Raw genomic sequence first — 21,326 nt, 5'->3', positions numbered from 1 at the left:
AATATCACAATTACATTCTAAATCGCTAGCCATGATATAAGGGCTAAAATTAAAAATAAAATTATTAAAACTTACTTGGTAAAATAAAATGTGTGATGGATATACCATTATACATACCTGGTACAAAATATTCAATTGTATAAATATACTTTTAAAGAAAATTATAATTAAATATAGTTTTGTAAAGAAACATACATAAAAATAACATTAAATATTCTTTACTAGGTAATTCATTTTAGGACTAGGTGTCCATGGAAATTTCCAAAATTTACAATTTTTCAGTCACTCTCGTTAAACTGGAAAAATTTCTATCTTTATTATATCTAATATTACCAAGAAATCAGTCCCCACTGTACTCGGCTAGAGATTGGTTCAGTTAAGCTTTTAAGTAAAATTCTGGCTCTTTCAGCAGGGTTTTATTTATATCCCTAATTCCCTAATCTCTTAATTATTTAATTACTTCTTAAGTAGAAATAAGTTGAAACCAGTTACTTTGTACTTGAATATTTGTAGTCTTGGGAAAGAAGTGGAAAGACAAATTTTTATGACAATGCATAAATCATAAATTTAAGGAAAATAAATTCTAGAGCTTTTTTTTTGTATCTTGTGTGTCTCATTCATTAAATTTGGTTGTAAATGATGCTGCCAAAGTAACAGTTAATTTTTTAACATTGTACAAGAGTTTTTCACACACAATTTGTACACGTTTTTTTCTACATCCCTTTATAGATGGTACGTATGAAATCATAATATCACTGGTTTAACATTGAAATCCATGAGTAATATAAAATCGGAGAGAGGAATAAAAATATCAAATATTTTAATGGATTTTTTTAAACTCCTGTCAACTATACAGAACTATCATAAAAACATACCAGTTAACTCCTATCAGTAGGGTTAAGTTATAAATCTACTCATGATTCACATAATAGGGCAAGGGTGGCCAAATATTTAGCAGGCAGGTGGCTAGCCCAGAACTGGTCCTGGATAGAATCATTGGAAACATTATAGTGTGTAGCTTCCATCAGCTAAACCGGGTGAGGTTGGTGCTCTGTAAAGTGCATGCGCAAATGCGTAAAATCTGGGCACTTGGAAGCTGACCTGGTTTTGACAATACAGCACTTCCATTCCACCACCGATATTCTAATATACAGTAGCAATCTTATCATTTTTTTTCACATGTAGTATAGAAATTTGTAATAAGATACAAAATGCGGTTGTAAAAAAATATTAATTTTAATTAATTCAAAGTGCGTTAAAATATGAAAATAATCACGCAATATGTATTTATATTTTAGAAAATACAAGGGAAGTGGTGCTTCCAAGGATGGCATGCCACTGGTCCTTTATGATAAGTCCAAAATTGTTTAATTGGTCAGAGTTGGAGAATGTTTGGAAGATCATTTTCTTTGGACACAAAGTTGATGCCTAACTTTATCAGCTTTGCTTGAGTCTGAAGTGCATGATGAACAGTGGCCAGATCAGGCCAAAAAATATATCTTTTGTTGTTTGGATAGTGCTTTTGATACAAAGGGACCAATCTCTATTCAATGCACTTAGTTATGAAAGTATCCTAGTTTACAGCTCCTTTTGACTCCACAAAAAATATCTTGGATGTGTTTATATAATGTTGGATAATCTGATTTTACTAAACAGAAAGAAACTAATAGAGATTTAAACTACAGAATAATTCCAAAATATAAAAGACAGTTTATTATAATTTTATAAAAATGATCATATAATTCAAAACATTTTTGAGTCAAATAATTACTTATTTTTTTTATTTTTCAAACTTTATTTATTTATTTAATGCAAAATATGCTTGATAGCAAAAATGTTTACTCATAAATTATTTCGTGATGACCAAGCAATTACAATGGCATTCTACTGCTCAGGGATCTGAGATCAAATCCAGATGGATTGAAAAACCCCAGGAATTTTTCAGAATATTTTTCCCCAATCAAAGGGATTTTTCAGGAGTTAGAAAAACCTCTAGTGGCCAGGTGGTGAAAAATATGTCCCTCATCACCTGGCCACATTGTGGGCTGGCTGAACCCATAATGGGCTTGCTTAAAAGGCCCTCTTAGTGTTCACAAGGCAGAGAGTTTAAAACAAAATATATCTCATGTAATGGCCTATTTTGCCTAGAAGTCTATTCTATTAATATTAGAGAGGTTGAGGCCGAAGTTTTCATCTCGAAAACATGAATGTTGGATGTTGAGTACTGCCTTCTTGTAACCTAGAAGTTTGATAGTGGTGTTTGGAACATCGAACATGATTTCAATGACGTTACAAATGTTATTGTCAAACTTATAAGCTTACAAGAAGGCAGTGCTCTACGTTTGATGTTCACATTTTTTAGATGAAAATTTTGGCCACAACTTCTCTATTATTACACAAACAAACAAAAAAAAAACTTTTGTATAAAGTGTTTTTTCAAGTCAAGAATTATCATACATTCACAGTGGCCAAACTGCAGCACTTCTAGACTTTTACTGTGGTCTCCTGTAAATTAAGTTTGATAAATAGAAAAATATTACATATGTGAAAAGTAGAAAGTTTGCTGACCATTATGGAGTGTGATATATGTACATATGTCAACTTAAACAAGTAACTGCAACTGTAAGCGAAAGGTACATTCTTATAAACTGAATTTTAAACAGTGTCACAACTACAAACCTTCTACCAGTAAATGAGACGACGTTCTTTTTATCTAGACACATAAGAAATTAAACTTTGATATTTCCTCAAAGTTTTCTTGACATACATATTCAAACATATTCTTTCTTAATCTAACACTAATATATATATATAAATATGTTGGAGCCTCATCCTCTACTGAAACAGTATATATATATACTGTTTCAGTAGAGGATGAGGCTCCAACATATTTATATATATATATTAGTGTTAGATTAAGAAAGAATATGTTTGAGTATGTATGTCAAGAAAACTTTGAGGAAATATCAAAGTTTAATTTCTTATGTGTCTAGATAAAAAGAACGTCGTCTCATTTACTGGTAGAAGGTTTGTAGTTGTGACACTGTTTAAAATTCAGTTTATAAGAATGTACCTTTCGCTTACAGTTGCAGTTACTTGTTTAAGTTGACATATGTACATATATCACACTCCATAATGGTCAGCAAACTTTCTACTTTTCACATATGTAATATTTTTCTATTTATCAAACTTAATTTACAGGAGACCACAGTAAAAGTCTAGAAGTGCTGCAGTTTGGCCACTGTGAATGTATGATAATTCTTGACTTGAAAAAACACTTTATACAAAAGTTTTTTTTTTGTTTGTTTGTGTAATAATAGAGAAGTTGTGGCCAAAATTTTCATCTAAAAAATGTGAACATCAAACGTAGAGCACTGCCTTCTTGTAAGCTTATAAGTTTGACAATAACATTTGTAACGTCATTGAAATCATGTTCGATGTTCCAAACACCACTATCAAACTTCTAGGTTACAAGAAGGCAGTACTCAACATCCAACATTCATGTTTTCGAGATGAAAACTTCGGCCTCAACCTCTCTAATATTAATAGAATAGACTTCTAGGCAAAATAGGCCATTACATGAGATATATTTTGTTTTAAACTCTCTGCCTTGTGAACACTAAGAGGGCCTTTTAAGCAAGCCCATTATGGGTTCAGCCAGCCCACAATGTGGCCAGGTGATGAGGGACATATTTTTCACCACCTGGCCACTAGAGGTTTTTCTAACTCCTGAAAAATCCCTTTGATTGGGGAAAAATATTCTGAAAAATTCCTGGGGTTTTTCAATCCATCTGGATTTGATCTCAGATCCCTGAGCAGTAGAATGCCATTGTAATTGCTTGGTCATCACGAAATAATTTATGAGTAAACATTTTTGCTATCAAGCATATTTTGCATTAAATAAATAAATAAAGTTTGAAAAATAAAAAAAATAAGTAATTATTTGACTCAAAAATGTTTTGAATTATATGATCATTTTTATAAAATTATAATAAACTGTCTTTTATATTTTGGAATTATTCTGTAGTTTAAATCTCTATTAGTTTCTTTCTGTTTAGTAAAATCAGATTATCCAACATTATATAAACACATCCAAGATATTTTTTGTGGAGTCAAAAGGAGCTGTAAACTAGGATACTTTCATAACTAAGTGCATTGAATAGAGATTGGTCCCTTTGTATCAAAAGCACTATCCAAACAACAAAAGATATATTTTTTGGCCTGATCTGGCCACTGTTCATCATGCACTTCAGACTCAAGCAAAGCTGATAAAGTTAGGCATCAACTTTGTGTCCAAAGAAAATGATCTTCCAAACATTCTCCAACTCTGACCAATTAAACAATTTTGGACTTATCATAAAGGACCAGTGGCATGCCATCCTTGGAAGCACCACTTCCCTTGTATTTTCTAAAATATAAATACATATTGCGTGATTATTTTCATATTTTAACGCACTTTGAATTAATTAAAATTAATATTTTTTTACAACCGCATTTTGTATCTTATTACAAATTTCTATACTACATGTGAAAAAAAATGATAAGATTGCTACTGTATATTAGAATATCGGTGGTGGAATGGAAGTGCTGTATTGTCAAAACCAGGTCAGCTTCCAAGTGCCCAGATTTTACGCATTTGCGCATGCACTTTACAGAGCACCAACCTCACCCGGTTTAGCTGATGGAAGCTACACACTATAATGTTTCCAATGATTCTATCCAGGACCAGTTCTGGGCTAGCCACCTGCCTGCTAAATATTTGGCCACCCTTGCCCTATTATGTGAATCATGAGTAGATTTATAACTTAACCCTACTGATAGGAGTTAACTGGTATGTTTTTATGATAGTTCTGTATAGTTGACAGGAGTTTAAAAAAATCCATTAAAATATTTGATATTTTTATTCCTCTCTCCGATTTTATATTACTCATGGATTTCAATGTTAAACCAGTGATATTATGATTTCATACGTACCATCTATAAAGGGATGTAGAAAAAAACGTGTACAAATTGTGTGTGAAAAACTCTTGTACAATGTTAAAAAATTAACTGTTACTTTGGCAGCATCATTTACAACCAAATTTAATGAATGAGACACACAAGATACAAAAAAAAAGCTCTAGAATTTATTTTCCTTAAATTTATGATTTATGTATTGTCATAAAAATTTGTCTTTCCACTTCTTTCCCAAGACTACAAATATTCAAGTACAAAGTAACTGGTTTCAACTTATTTCTACTTAAGAAGTAATTAAATAATTAAGAGATTAGGGAATTAGGGATATAAATAAAACCCTGCTGAAAGAGCCAGAATTTTACTTAAAAGCTTAACTGAACCAATCTCTAGCCGAGTACAGTGGGGACTGATTTCTTGGTAATATTAGATATAATAAAGATAGAAATTTTTCCAGTTTAACGAGAGTGACTGAAAAATTGTAAATTTTGGAAATTTCCATGGACACCTAGTCCTAAAATGAATTACCTAGTAAAGAATATTTAATGTTATTTTTATGTATGTTTCTTTACAAAACTATATTTAATTATAATTTTCTTTAANCACTGGTCACGATCCCCAGGGGGTCGCAAAGCCTTACATGGGGAGTCTTGGGTAAAAGAAAAAGACAAGTGTTTGTAGGTCCTACACTACAATAAAAAAAACTATAATTTCAGTGAGAAGGCTGTACTTGTTTATTTTACAGTACAATTGGTTTTTCGATCGATATTTAGGTCTCAACAGAAAGAAAATTAAATACGTAGTTTTTAAAATCACTGATATAGTTTTAATATGGCCCTGGGGGGTTGCCAGAATTTTTTAACTTGTAAAGGGGTCGCGTATTCAAGAAGGTTGAAAAACACTGGCCTACGGCATCCACGATGTTATAATTTTTTTTTTCAAAATTGCACCAAACAAATATAGATTTAAGGAAAGTACAGAACTATGACGAATTGCCACCTTTTGCTGATTGGTTTGTGTTTGTAAATAATCATATTATATATGAATCAATGAAATGCCGTGATAATTTGAATCAGCGCAAATTTTTGAGCTTTTTTTTAGGCTTTGAGCAGACCACATTATATTGAATCAGCATTAAACAGGGTCTTACTGTATATATTAGTTTTTACTATATTTCAGTATAATATACAATTTAAATCAAAACTGTTTACAAACTCACAAAGATTTCTATTGAATATGAATTTTCTTATTCAATTTATAATATCCAATTACATATTACTTCAATGAAATAAATATAAATTAATACTTTTTTTATTTACAGTTTAAACATTATGATAAAAATAATTTGTGCATATAGGCAAACTAAGAAATTAAAATTTGAAGTAAGTACAGTAAAGCATTGATTATCCAAAATCAACTCAAAGTATTAATTCCAGAAATTACAAATTTTTTATATAACAACAATTTCAATGATCTTCTATAGGCCCGCTGTTGAAATATCTCACTATCAGCACTAGTATTAGGTTTTATTTATTACAGTACAAACAGAAATGCATGATTAATAAATCACAAGCTTCTAATGCATTGAATACTTCAGTGTGCCTAGGCAATGAGCACAGCTTGATGCATTAGAAACAGCATTGATATTATAAATGTAACCAACAGCAGATTTTTCAATTTTAGATTCAAGCAGGGATTTATTAATAGTCTTTCTTAAATTATACTATGTAAAACAAAGCATAATAAGTGACTTACTTCAAAACAAAACTATAATAAATAATTTTTACATGAAAACCATGTGTTATTTAATATTAATTTTGTTATGTATTCAATACAGTGTTTTATTGCAATCTACAAACTTAATGGAAAAGACAAGAAATATTAAGAACAAGAGCTAATCATTCAAACATCATAATATATGGTAGGGCATAGATCATCTTGATTATTTCAAACAATCGATGCCCAACTGTATATTAAAACTATAGACAACCAAACCAGAGTTTTATTATAATCAAAGGCTATCACCACATTACCTTGATCTGCAAAATCTTTCTTGTGATTTATCAGATTAATTGTAATGTTTTCTGTTTTGAAACACATCTACAGGCAAAGTTCAGAGAGCAAAAATATTAACACACACGCACCTATTCATCTGATTTTAGAATTTTTTTCAAACATTCAAACTCTACCTCAGAATGATTCTGAGGATTAGCACTATAAGTTCATGAGGGCTTCATTTAATTAGTGTATTAAATTATGCATTTTGTGTGAGAAAGGTTTTACTTTAGGAAAAGTACAAACAGAAGACATTTTGTGTGAGAAAGGTTTTACTTTAGGAAAAGTAGTTCAACTTTCATACAATGTAGTAAATTACATCTATTCATTAACAGTGTCATAGTCCTAAACTCGATACAAGATAGTGTTATAATTTTTTCTCCAACATTTAAAATTCCTTCTTTCTAATATCAATCAATCTAATATTTTTCTAATATCAAATACTTTTAAAAAAATAAAGGTGTTGGTTTGATAATTTTAAATAAAAAAATTTATTCTTTAGTTTTATTCATTCTTTAGATTTATTTCTGTATAATTAGAGGTTATATAAAAATTTCTATAAGCTGATTTTAATTATAAACTTGATATTGTATACATAGTTTCAAATTAGTTTTTAATTAAGATTATTTGATGTAACTTGATAAATTCTTCAATTTATTCAGAATACTTAAGTATAACTTTCAATGTTTCAAATACTTTTGTTTTCAGCTTTACATCATCAGCTAATATTGCAACCAACAATAAAATACAGATAAGTATTATTGCAATAAACATAATTTTTAATTCATCACAATACACTAAAATGTAAATTTAACTATACAGATTTAAGATAAATTTTGTTGTAATCAACTATTCGGTTGATCTACACAATTTATAACATAATAAATTATAGACAAATTAAAAGAAAACAATAAAAAAATACTGTTTAATAAAATACTTTGATAACTTGTCTTTCATATGCTATATTTGATCATTTATCAAAATTTATTTTTAAAAAATTCAGAGGGACATTAATATTAAGCAAGAAGGGGGGATTTAAATTATGTATAATCAATTCTGTTTATTAATGACATCATTCATCTGCAGAATACTCATATTTAAAACATTTGAAAAGTAAGTCTTATTGTTGGTATTTTAAATGTTTTATGACAATTCAGAACAAGAATATAAGTAAAAAGAGAGAAAAAATTTAATGTATAAATAATAATAAATTATGCAATGACAATCAGCTAATATCTTGTAACCTTATCAGACTACTGAAAAATCGGTCATATATTTAGTTCAGAAAAAAGTAAAGAACAAAAGTGGTGTTCAATTATTCAACAAAAGAAAATTAAGAAAACATAATAATGATGCCTTGAAGTAGCAACATATTAAAGACTGTTTTTATCACATTGACAAAAATAATTTTTTAAATTGATGTAGTTCTCACCTTGATAAATTCTCTCCAAACATTTCAAGCATCTTTTTTCAATGTTTTGATGTCATACTTGCTAAGATATTTTTGAAGTATTTAATATTTTAATATGATGTAGAAAGTTCTACAGAATAGAAACAACACAGACACAATCTGAAATACCACAGATCATTTCCAATAATGTATAGATCATTCCTTAATTTTTAAAAATTGTCTCTACATGCTCATAAAGTCACTTGAAGGATTACATCATCAACTGATTATCATCCTAGCTATTAGAAATCATATAGACATTACCAAATCTTTCTAGTTTGTAATGTCTACAGAATGCTTTATTTCAAGATTAGTTATGGCTCAAAAAATATCTAGAGAAATCTCCACATGATGCAACATAGTATGCTCTACTAAAATTTCTCACAGAAAATACAATTGAAATCGAAGTTGTCAGAATTGTGAGCAAAGGACCAAAGTAAGTCTTGAAGTATTTTGATATGAAGTGAATCAAAAACTTGCTATCATTCCTCTATTGTCAGAGAAAGGATGGTGCAGGGCCATGAAAAAGCAGGGTCAGAGAGGGCTCATGCCCAGGGTACCAACATGATGAGGCACCAAAATTCCAAAATTGTTACTAATAAAATTCATAGAAAACTGTCATATATGAGTATGAAAAATTGTTGTTATGTATACTTGTACATTTTTCTATGAACTTTTTCAAAAATTTTTCTAGAAATGCATTATTAATGTGTTATAAATGCAGCTTGCATGTCACCCTGTAAACTGTCTTGCTCCAAACTATTATTTTTGTACAGTCGACCCCCGTATAAGATCATTGATTATTCCGTTTTATATGAATTCCATGTTGTACAAGTCACTTAAATTTTACAAATACATGAGCCGTTCACAGCCCGGTACACGTATTTGTAAAATCTAAGTGACTCGTACAACATGGAATTCATATAAAACGGAATAATCAATGATCTTATACGGGGGTCGACTGTACAAAAATAATAGTTTGGAGCAAGACAGTTTACAGGGTGACATGCAAGCTGCATTTATAACACATTAATAATGCATTTCTAGAAAAATTTTTGAAAAAGTTCATAGAAAAATGTACAAGTATACATAACAACAATTTTTCATACTCATATATGACAGTTTTCTATGAATTTTATTAGTAACAATTTTGGAATTTTGGTGCCTCATCATGTTGGTACCCTGGGCATGAGCCCTCTCTGACCCTGCTTTTTCATGGCCCTGCACCATCCTTTCTCTGACAATAGAGGAATGATAGCAAGTTTTTGATTCACTTCATATCAAAATACTTCAAGACTTACTTTGGTCCTTTGCTCACAATTCTGACAACTTCGATTTCAATTGTATTTTCTGTGAGAAATTTTAGTAGAGCATACTATGTTGCATCATGTGGAGATTTCTCTAGATATTTTTTGAGCCATAACTAATCTTGAAATAAAGCATTCTGTAGACATTACAAACTAGAAAGATTTGGTAATGTCTATATGATTTCTAATAGCTAGGATGATGATCAGTTGATGATGTAATCCTTCAAGTGACTTTATGAGCATGTAGAGACAATTTTTAAAAATTAAGGAATGATCTATACATTATTGGAAATGATCTGTGGTATTTCAGATTGTGTCTGTGTTGTTTCTATTCTGTAGAACTTTCTACATCATATTAAAATATTAAATACTTCAAAAATATCTTAGCAAGTATGACATCAAAACATTGAAAAAAGATGCTTGAAATGTTTGGAGAGAATTTATCAAGGTGAGAACTACATCAATTTAAAAAATTATTTTTGTCAATGTGATAAAAACAGTCTTTAATATGTTGCTACTTCAAGGCATCATTATTATGTTTTCTTAATTTTCTTTTGTTGAATAATTGAACACCACTTTTGTTCTTTACTTTTTTCTGAACTAAATATATGACCGATTTTTCAGTAGTCTGATAAGGTTACAAGATATTAGCTGATTGTCATTGCATAATTTATTATTATTTATACATTAAATTTTTTCTCTCTTTTTACTTATATTCTTGTTCTGAATTGTCATAAAACATTTAAAATACCAACAATAAGACTTACTTTTCAAATGTTTTAAATATGAGTATTCTGCAGATGAATGATGTCATTAATAAACAGAATTGATTATACATAATTTAAATCCCCCCTTCTTGCTTAATATTAATGTCCCTCTGAATTTTTTAAAAATAAATTTTGATAAATGATCAAATATAGCATATGAAAGACAAGTTATCAAAGTATTTTATTAAACAGTATTTTTTTATTGTTTTCTTTTAATTTGTCTATAATTTATTATGTTATAAATTGTGTAGATCAACCGAATAGTTGATTACAACAAAATTTATCTTAAATCTGTATAGTTAAATTTACATTTTAGTGTATTGTGATGAATTAAAAATTATGTTTATTGCAATAATACTTATCTGTATTTTATTGTTGGTTGCAATATTAGCTGATGATGTAAAGCTGAAAACAAAAGTATTTGAAACATTGAAAGTTATACTTAAGTATTCTGAATAAATTGAAGAATTTATCAAGTTACATCAAATAATCTTAATTAAAAACTAATTTGAAACTATGTATACAATATCAAGTTTATAATTAAAATCAGCTTATAGAAATTTTTATATAACCTCTAATTATACAGAAATAAATCTAAAGAATGAATAAAACTAAAGAATAAATTTTTTTATTTAAAATTATCAAACCAACACCTTTATTTTTTTAAAAGTATTTGATATTAGAAAAATATTAGATTGATTGATATTAGAAAGAAGGAATTTTAAATGTTGGAGAAAAAATTATAACACTCTTGTATCGAGTTTAGGACTATGACACTGTTAATGAATAGATGTAATTTACTACATTGTATGAAAGTTGAACTACTTTTCCTAAAGTAAAACCTTTCTCACACAAAATGCATAATTTAATACACTAATTAAATGAAGCCCTCATGAACTTATAGTGCTAATCCTCAGAATCATTCTGAGGTAGAGTTTGAATGTTTGAAAAAAATTCTAAAATCAGATGAATAGGTGCGTGTGTGTTAATATTTTTGCTCTCTGAACTTTGCCTGTAGATGTGTTTCAAAACAGAAAACATTACAATTAATCTGATAAATCACAAGAAAGATTTTGCAGATCAAGGTAATATGGTGATAGCCTTTGATTATAATAAAACTCTGGTTTGGTTGTCTATAGTTTTAATATACAGTTGGGCATCGATTGTTTGAAATAATCAAGATGATCTATGCCCTACCATATATTATGATGTTTGAATGATTAGCTCTTGTTCTTAATATTTCTTGTCTTTTCCATTAAGTTTGTAGATTGCAATAAAACACTGTATTGAATACATAACAAAATTAATATTAAATAACACATGGTTTTCATGTAAAAATTATTTATTATAGTTTTGTTTTGAAGTAAGTCACTTATTATGCTTTGTTTTACATAGTATAATTTAAGAAAGACTATTAATAAATCCCTGCTTGAATCTAAAATTGAAAAATCTGCTGTTGGTTACATTTATAATATCAATGCTGTTTCTAATGCATCAAGCTGTGCTCATTGCCTAGGCACACTGAAGTATTCAATGCATTAGAAGCTTGTGATTTATTAATCATGCATTTCTGTTTGTACTGTAATAAATAAAACCTAATACTAGTGCTGATAGTGAGATATTTCAACAGCGGGCCTATAGAAGATCATTGAAATTGTTGTTATATAAAAAATTTGTAATTTCTGGAATTAATACTTTGAGTTGATTTTGGATAATCAATGCTTTACTGTACTTACTTCAAATTTTAATTTCTTAGTTTGCTTATATGCACAAATTATTTTTATCATAATGTTTAAACTGTAAATAAAAAAAGTATTAATTTATATTTATTTCATTGAAGTAATATGTAATTGGATATTATAAATTGAATAAGAAAATTCATATTCAATAGAAATCTTTGTGAGTTTGTAAACAGTTTTGATTTAAATTGTATATTATACTGAAATATAGTAAAAACTAATATATACAGTAAGACCCTGTTTAATGCTGATTCAATATAATGTGGTCTGCTCAAAGCCTAAAAAAAAGCTCAAAAATTTGCGCTGATTCAAATTATCACGGCATTTCATTGATTCATATATAATATGATTATTTACAAACACAAACCAATCAGCAAAAGGTGGCAATTCGTCATAGTTCTGTACTTTCCTTAAATCTATATTTGTTTGGTGCAATTTTGAAAAAAAAAATTATAACATCGTGGATGCCGTAGGCCAGTGTTTTTCAACCTTCTTGAATACGCGACCCCTTTACAAGTTAAAAAATTCTGGCAACCCCCCAGGGCCATATTAAAACTATATCAGTGATTTTAAAAACTACGTATTTAATTTTCTTTCTGTTGAGACCTAAATATCGATCGAAAAACCAATTGTACTGTAAAATAAACAAGTACAGCCTTCTCACTGAAATTATAGTTTTTTTTATTGTAGTGTAGGACCTACAAACACTTGTCTTTTTCTTTTACCCAAGACTCCCCATGTAAGGCTTTGCGACCCCCTGGGGATCGTGACCAGTGCCGGCCCGAACCAAGTTTTAGAATGGAGCGAGATCCTATTATGGCGCCCCCCTTGGTTGTCCCTAATTTATACCCTTTAATTTTCTTTACCACTGAGGCGCCCCCTAGGACAGCGCCTGGAGCGGCTGCTCTGTTCGCCCTATGGTAGGGCCGGCTCTGGTCATGATCCACAGGTTGAAAAACACTGCCGTAGGCAATATCGACTTTGCTTTGCAATAATTAACTGATAAATGCATGAATGGAGTTTGGAAGAAGTTATGGTTGAAGGTATTCAGGGCCAGATCATTGCATAGACAAATGAGACAAATGTCTAGGGCCTGGTCAAACTGTCTGTTTTGAAAAGATTTGTAAATAAGATAGTTTATTTACTAAACTAAAACAAATCTTAAATTTTTATTAATAAAAATTTAAGATTTGTTTTAGTTTTTCACATTTAGTTTTGTTTTATTTATTGTTTCATATTTCTTGTGGGAGAGGGAGTGGACCCGGTAAGAAGAAAATGTCTAGGACCCCAAAGTGGGTTAATCCGACCCTGAAGGTATCCAAGAATTCTCAAAGAGAAGAGCCTATCATTGACCAAATTGTCAACCTAATCAATACTGCAGGACTAGGAGATGTAGACGAGTAGGATATTGAGTATTTACCGCAGGTTTCTGGTGAGAACCTAATCAAATTTTAGCGAATGATTCAGATTTTGAAAGCAGTGCAAAAGCAAAATGAGGCGTTTTGGATGCAATCTTCTGCTATCGACATTTGCTTAAGGAAAGAAAAAAAAGCAACAAATGAAACTACATAACTTTATTGCAAAAAAAAAAGAAAAGAAAAAAAACAAGAATTTCAGAAAAGCCAGGTCCTTCCTCACAAAAAATGAACTTTACATTTCTGTGTGTATATGTTTGTGTTATTTAACATATATTATTATGCAAATTAATATAAAAGTAACATAAATTATAGTAAAATTTGTATTTTTGGTTGCGTGTTCCCCTTTCCCTATTTACTCTATGTTAAAATGATCTTGTTTTACGCTGTTTTGTTTAGGGTTTTTTCGTCTAGGAACATATCCCCCACATTAAGTGGGGTCTTACTGTATTTATATTTTTTGGAAAGGCCTTAAATTACATTGATGAAAAAGTCTTGGAAATGTAAAAAAATGTGTGTGTAATCATCAATGAAATTGCATCAACTGGTATGTGGGATGTAGAAACAAANCGCACCGCACACCTACCAAGACCGTCTCTGATTCCATCCACGAGCCACTGGTAGGGAGCAATTTTAACTAGGTGGATTGTTTTAATATTTAAAAAGTAAAGACTATTTTATGTTATTTTTATGTACGTTTCTTCACAAAACTATATTTATAATTTTCTTTAAAAGTATATTTATACAATTGAATATTTTGTACCAGGTATGTATAATGGTATATCCATCACACATTTTATTTTACCAAGTAAGTTTTAATAATTTTATTTTTAATTTTAGCCCTTATATCATGGCTAGTGACTTAGAATGTAATTGATATTGAAAATTTATTTTTAAAAAGTTTTGGCTCAAGACCATATAATGAAAAAGAAAACATTATTAAAAGAGAAAAACCAATGCCTAAATTAAATATAAATACGTCAACAAAAGAATTTGTTCAACATTTTCACGATAAAATTTATGAAGATGTAAAATGGCTTTGTGGATGCATAAAAATGCAAAAATTGTTTTGTTGGCCTTGCCTATTATTTTCAAATGAAATTAGTGTGTGGAATAAGAATGGCTTTGACGATTTAAATAATTTGAGTAAAGCTGGCAAAAGACATGAAAACTGTAAATGTCACATCAATTGTTTCGTAAAATTGAAGTAATTTGGAAATCAAAGCAGAATAGAATTTAACATTAGTAAACAATATAAAATAAATATTGAAAATTATAACAAGATAGTTATGGGCTAATAGATATAATATATCTAAATTAATAGATGTTATATATTTTTTCCCCAAAGCAAGAATTGGCATTTAGAGGGCATAGGGAATCTATTGAATCTAATAACAGAGTTATATTGAACTTGTTTATTTATTAAGTACGTCAGATAATCTATTACAAATACATTTAAAGAAGTGTGCGGGTTTTACTGGCTTATCGAACAAACGAATACAAATAGACCCTGATGCGCAATTAACCAACTGCCCCTGTAAGTCAGCTTCTTACAGAAACACAGCTTCACTATCATCAAATGTCACAGCATGCCACTGTAAAGGACTGGCCTATGCTAATGTATGGCATGCAAAAATCAAGCCAGGAATTGATTGGCCAAACTTTTTCTTTATCTTGTCAAAATTCTGAACAGCTATTGGTCAACTTTGATGTCAAGAGTTTATGCTAGGATTTGCCATGCTGATAAACAAGGGGATCTCAATATCATCTAGTTTTAAAAATTTGTTGCCAATTATGTTACACTATTCACACAAATACTCTTATCATTTTTATTAAATTTTGAAATTAATTATACTTCATAATGAATGTGCATGTTTTTTAAGTACCATACACTGTATACAAGTACCAGTGGTCTGTGAGAAAATTTTGGTTGTCTTTGTAGAAATTTGGACATTGATCAACTGAAAGTTATGCAAAGTATTACAAAAGAAATTCAAAATGCTTGGTTGCTTTCCTCACCTATTGGGGATTTTTTTATTTGAATCTAAAACCAAACATGACATGACTATTATCAATAATCAACAATAAATAATGTTGTGAGTGCAATTGTTGTCCTTCATGGAAAAAGCCAAAGAATTCTTAAACTTATTTCAAACAAGCAGCAACAAACTTCACACTAATTTGTTATAATTAAACAAGTGAATTTCATATTAATAAAGTAAAAGAAAGTAAAATGGAACTTTTAAAATCATTATTCTATAAACATTTGTGTTGTTTAAAAATTTCATGATAGTGGTCTGGTGATTCAAAATTGTGACTTTAGTGGCTTATGAGGTCAGAAAGGTTGGCAACCACTGCTGTATACTGCATTCTCAGTGATTAAAACCAATTTTGTTCATACAATTTTTACCAGGCTAATAATACATTTCATATAATTTTGAACTGTGCTTACTTATATAAAGTAATGCAAGTAAAATATGCAGTGCCATATATTATATATTCATGGAACAGTAGAAATTTCTTGAAAAAGTCATACTATTTGTATTTTCATAAAGATGGCTCCACACATTTGGTATTTGCTGTTTATCAAATAATTGCCTTTGCCAAAGAGTTTGTCACACTTATTTCCCAGCACAAGTTCTTTGTGGGAATGACAAATGTTTGTTCAAGATCTAGAAAATGGACAATTCTTAAACAATAATTTTGTACCACTGCTTTTGAAGTTATGAACAGTTCATATCTGTTAATGATAAAAAGAAATCTTCTAGATTTCTTTTTATCATTAACAGATATGAACATATAATCTATTAATGATAAAAAGAAATCTAGATTTCTTTTTATCATTAATAGTATGATAAAATGATGGTAGATAGTAGTGAGCCTTAACTAAAACAGAAAATGTATTTAATAGTGAAAGTCTAAAAACTAGATATTTTTTATATTATTATTTTATTAAAATGGCTGTATTATTAATAATTTTATTATTATTATTTTATTAAAATTTTAATAAAATAATTTTATTAAAATTATTTTATTAAAATTGGCATTATTTGTATATACAATGACACATTAGACCATTCCATTTTGAAAGTAATGACCAAAAACAAGAAAATACAAGAATGCAAGCAAAAATGTGTGGATGGACAGCATGAATGTGAGGAGGCAAATTTTTGTCCTCTGATTCAGTACAATATCAACAAAGAGCAAATACTGAATATTTGACACAAGTCAAACATCTATACTATTTGGTATTGGCCAAATGTTTGCTCAGCATTCAGAAAATACTGAACTTATGGAACTGTCTTAAGATTTCTAGTTTCTAATGAAACAATGAGAACCACTCCTAGTACCAGTAGCTGCAACAGAGCACTTATGAGTAAACATTAAAATAAATTTTGCCTTCAAACAGTATATAGTCTTAATAATACACAAACTTATTATTTAGTTTAGTTTCAGTATTTGACAGTATTGTTAAAACATGAAAAATTTGTAATTTTAACATGTACTGTACATTTTAATATACACTGTACTTAGTATATATATTTTAAAAAGCTTTAAAAAACATGTATTTACGTATAGTCCTTTATGACTTTTTTTATATATATATAACCCCACTAATTTGAACGTTTCATTAATCCAAATATCTTTGTACAATAATTAGTTATGATTAGTATGAATATACTGTATAATACTACTATGATCAAAAAGTATCAGGCATGGTTCATTTAAACTGCACATGTGCAAGAGAGTGCTGTCATTTTTTTTTGTTAATTGGTATGACTTTCATCAATATCTAGCAGCAATCCATATGTTGTCATCTGTTTCTGTTTTCAAATTAGCACTTGTCTTGTGTGTAAAGAATTTTTGTGCCAATGATTTTTCGAAATGTTGCAATTGAGCAAAGAATGTGCCTTAAATTTTGTTTTCACAATGGAATCACAACTGCTACAAAAATGTTGGAAATTCTAATAAAATACTTGACAGACTGATATTGATGTCACTTACAACTCATGGGAAAATATGATAGCGTGACATAATATACAAGATAACAATAAATTTTGTTTTCTGTCAAAAACATTCAATTTTTGCATATTATGGCATGCCATTAAAGACAGGGCAATATGTTATTTAGTTATAAATATCTTTAAGGTTTTAGTAATAAAATCTTTTCAATTAAATATTCATCATGTTTATTATTTATAAATCACAAAAATAAAAAGTTTTGAATTGTTTGATAGGTAAATGTTTAAAATGCAATACTAACTTACACAGGGGTGTTTCATGTAAAGTTACAAGTCAATAACTTAGAAATGTGTTTCTATTAAAAGATTGATAGGAATAAATTTAATGTTTTCAAGGGTCCTTTTTAATGCTGTAAAAATAAAACTTCACCCATTCCCCTTCTGGGTGGACAGCAGCAACATCAAAATTTTAAATGAAACTCCCAACTTTTCTTTTATATATATTTTTAGACTTATGAATGTATTTGCTTATAACTTTTGAAATTATCATGTTTCGAAAAATTATTCTCAATAAGTATTTATTATTTTTTTAACAGATTTTAAAAAATTCATCTAAAATTTTTAAGCTGGCCTTTGTCCCACCCAGAGAGGATAGATGAAGCATTATTTTTACACCATTAAAAAGGCCCCTTGGATAGAGTAAATTTTTATTCTCAATTTTTTTTATTAGAAGCACATTTTTCAAGCTACTGACTTGTCACACCCTGTATAATCATATATAATTTTGTTAAAATATTGTTATAATTAATTTGCATCAAATGCCAAAACATCTTTAAATATATTAATTATTGTTATATAATCTGATAATTTCATTAATATAAAAACTGTTACTCAAGATATAATATTCCCTCAATTCTAAGACACTGTTTTTATCTTTTAATGTCTCTTATATCAGGATGTGCCTGACATTTGATGTCAAACTAATAAATTTCTTTAACAACTACAGAAAAAAAGCTGTGATATAGTTATCATTACTTGTACAGGAGAGAACATTTCACATTTTTTAATCCTGTTGACACTGTAATTATCTTCATCAGTAATACTGCAGGTGTTGAATTCAATTAAAATTTGTTCTTTATCATATAAAAAAAAATCTTCAAGATTTCATGAAACAGAATTAAAACAAAAATGCATTATACATTCAAAAAGAATACAGAAATAGCATTGTGAGATGTAAAAAACTATTTCATGTTCATTTATTTTAGCACCTTCATCAAAGTAAAAATAGATAAATTGATATATGTGTACTATTGAAAATGCATAAAAACTTTTAGCCTACAATATTTAATTGAGTGTGTATTAGAATCAAAGAAATAAAGATATAAATTAAAATTACAGCTAAAATTTTAGATGTAAATATTTCTATTCACAACATATTTTATTATAGTTTAATGGACGAATATCTGATATTCTAATTTATTCAATTTACTTGCAGTAAGGATAAAATGATAAAAGCACAACATTGGTTTTATAGATAACTTAAAATTATGACAATGCCAAGGTAAAGTGAAAAAAGTAAATTAATATAGTTAACAGATAAAACAATTTTATATTTTTTAACTGGCTTAAACATACTTACCATCTTATCCTTTTCATTTGAATGTAAGATTATCTTGATAATTTTTAACCTTATTTTAACCTCATTTACACTTTAGATTTTTAATGCTCTCAAAACACTGACAAATATTATGATTTTATAAAATATTTTAATGTTTTTTTAGTTTATAAATGTATGATAAATATCTGAATAATTTAGATATTTTATTGTAAAACTATAATTTTCTGTATACTTCTGTTTATGATCTGAAAATTATTATTTAAGTTATATGATTCAAGTATAAAGTTATTAAATGACAGATTTTTGATCAACTATAATATTAATCTGCTTACGTTATAGTTTCATTTTTATATACAAGCTCTAAGCCAATTACAATTTGAACATAACAATTAACATGTGCCTAATAACAAGTGAGTAACATATTTTAATTTTTCTATATTAATATTTTTTAAATTCTTCAAATTTAAAAATTTCATTAATATTCAATTCTATTTCATGGTCCCATTTAAAATTTTTTATAATCTCTCTTTTTGAAATATTTAAATAGTACATACACAAAAAAAAGGTGTTTGGTTTAGTGAATAATTATTGTTATATGTAAATAAAATGGAAATAGATTTAAGAAAATTGAAGCAGCAAAATTTCAAATTCTTGCAATATAAAACAAAAACAATCTCCAAAAATATATTAAAAACTTCTTGTAAATATTTTTTGTAAAAAATAAAGATTCTTGGACAGAAATTTAAGTAGAGTCAAAAAATGACACTTTTTGCATTATGACTAGATTACACTCATATTTGGAGCAAATTTTGAATACATTGATCATTAGTCAAAAACAGTAATTTATAGGATCAGTTTGGACGAATGATTCAAAAGAAACAAAAGTATAGTTATAAAAATACTTTTATTATTTTAATTTAAAATTATTTTCTTTCCAGACAATTTAAATACTTTCTGCATTTTGGCTCATGATCAATGTATTTTTATTATGATATATACAATAATGAAATTCTCTAAATAAAAGAACTAATACAGCAGGAAGATGAATTCACATTTTCAGTCGTCCATTTCTTCCATTCTGCAGTGTATTGCAGTTTCTACTACTTCTAGACTAGCATAATCCAATTCTTTAATCAAACACAGTACAGCAGATAAGATGTTAGAATTCTAAAGATAAAAATGGAAAAATTAAAATTAATTTTTTAGTATTACATGTAAATTTTGTAAATTAATTCATTAGATCAACACTAAAATACATCATTATTCCAGAATTTTCAGAATATACCGGTAATTTATTAACTAGAATTGAGGGGAGACTATCCAATTTTGCAAACAAGTGATTTAATTGTTGTTTTATTATTTTCTAGAAATAACTGCACTACAAATCTGCATGTGTAGTGCAGTTGATTCACCATTGGATGCCTATCACATGATCGCTGTTTGCACTTTTTTGTCAAAATTACATGAGGAGACTTTTGGTGTTATTTGTTTTTCATTTGATAACTTTAAAAAAGTAATATCTGATTTTGATTTGTTTTTCAAGATTTTTAGTAAAATACAGATAATTTTATGTAAATTGCACCCGAGGGCATCTGTTATTTAACCAGTGGTTGCTCTGGATACTTGGGAGACTATACAATTTTGCAAACAAGTGATTTAATTGTTGTTTTTATTATTTTCTAGGTAAGATTAGCCTAGTCTGTTGGTTATCAATTTATTTTATTTTATTTTTTTGGATAGTTCTCCCATGTAAATTTAAGTTTAGAATGTATTTGATTGTTTGATTATTATTTTATTGATGTTGTTGCATATATTTGTGGGATATGTTGTATAATTTTATATGATTTTTGTATATTTGTTTTGCTTTTTATTCTTCTCCCCGCATCACAGTTTTGTACCAGTATGCTTAGATAAATAAATAAAATAATATAACATTACAATTGAAATAACATTTTAAACTTTTTTAACAAATACAACTAACAAATTTAGTATGTAAACATTCTTTGCAAACATGAATTTCTAGAAAATAAAGCAATTTTTTTATTTATTGGTTTCCTATT

General features: G+C 28.3%; 1 protein-coding gene across 1 annotated transcript in view; it reads right to left on the bottom strand.

The window, feature by feature from the left end:
- Positions 1–19,970: 19,970 nt before the first annotated feature.
- LOC111631068 overlaps positions 19,971–21,326 on the bottom strand; it is a 50,708-nt gene continuing 49,352 nt past the window's right edge. Inside the window, exon 8 of the mRNA XM_023375261.1 lies at positions 19,971–20,433. Within this exon, the coding sequence (XP_023231029.1) occupies positions 20,323–20,433 (111 nt within the window). The 3' untranslated portion in view covers positions 19,971–20,322. The remainder of the gene's footprint in view (positions 20,434–21,326) is intronic.

This window comes from Centruroides sculpturatus, unplaced genomic scaffold (genome assembly GCF_000671375.1).
Source record: "Centruroides sculpturatus isolate CEXI.00-Female unplaced genomic scaffold, Cexi_2.0 scaffold654, whole genome shotgun sequence".
Taxonomy (NCBI): Eukaryota; Metazoa; Arthropoda; class Arachnida; order Scorpiones; family Buthidae; genus Centruroides; species Centruroides sculpturatus.
This window is presented reverse-complemented; position numbering and strand designations above follow the sequence as displayed.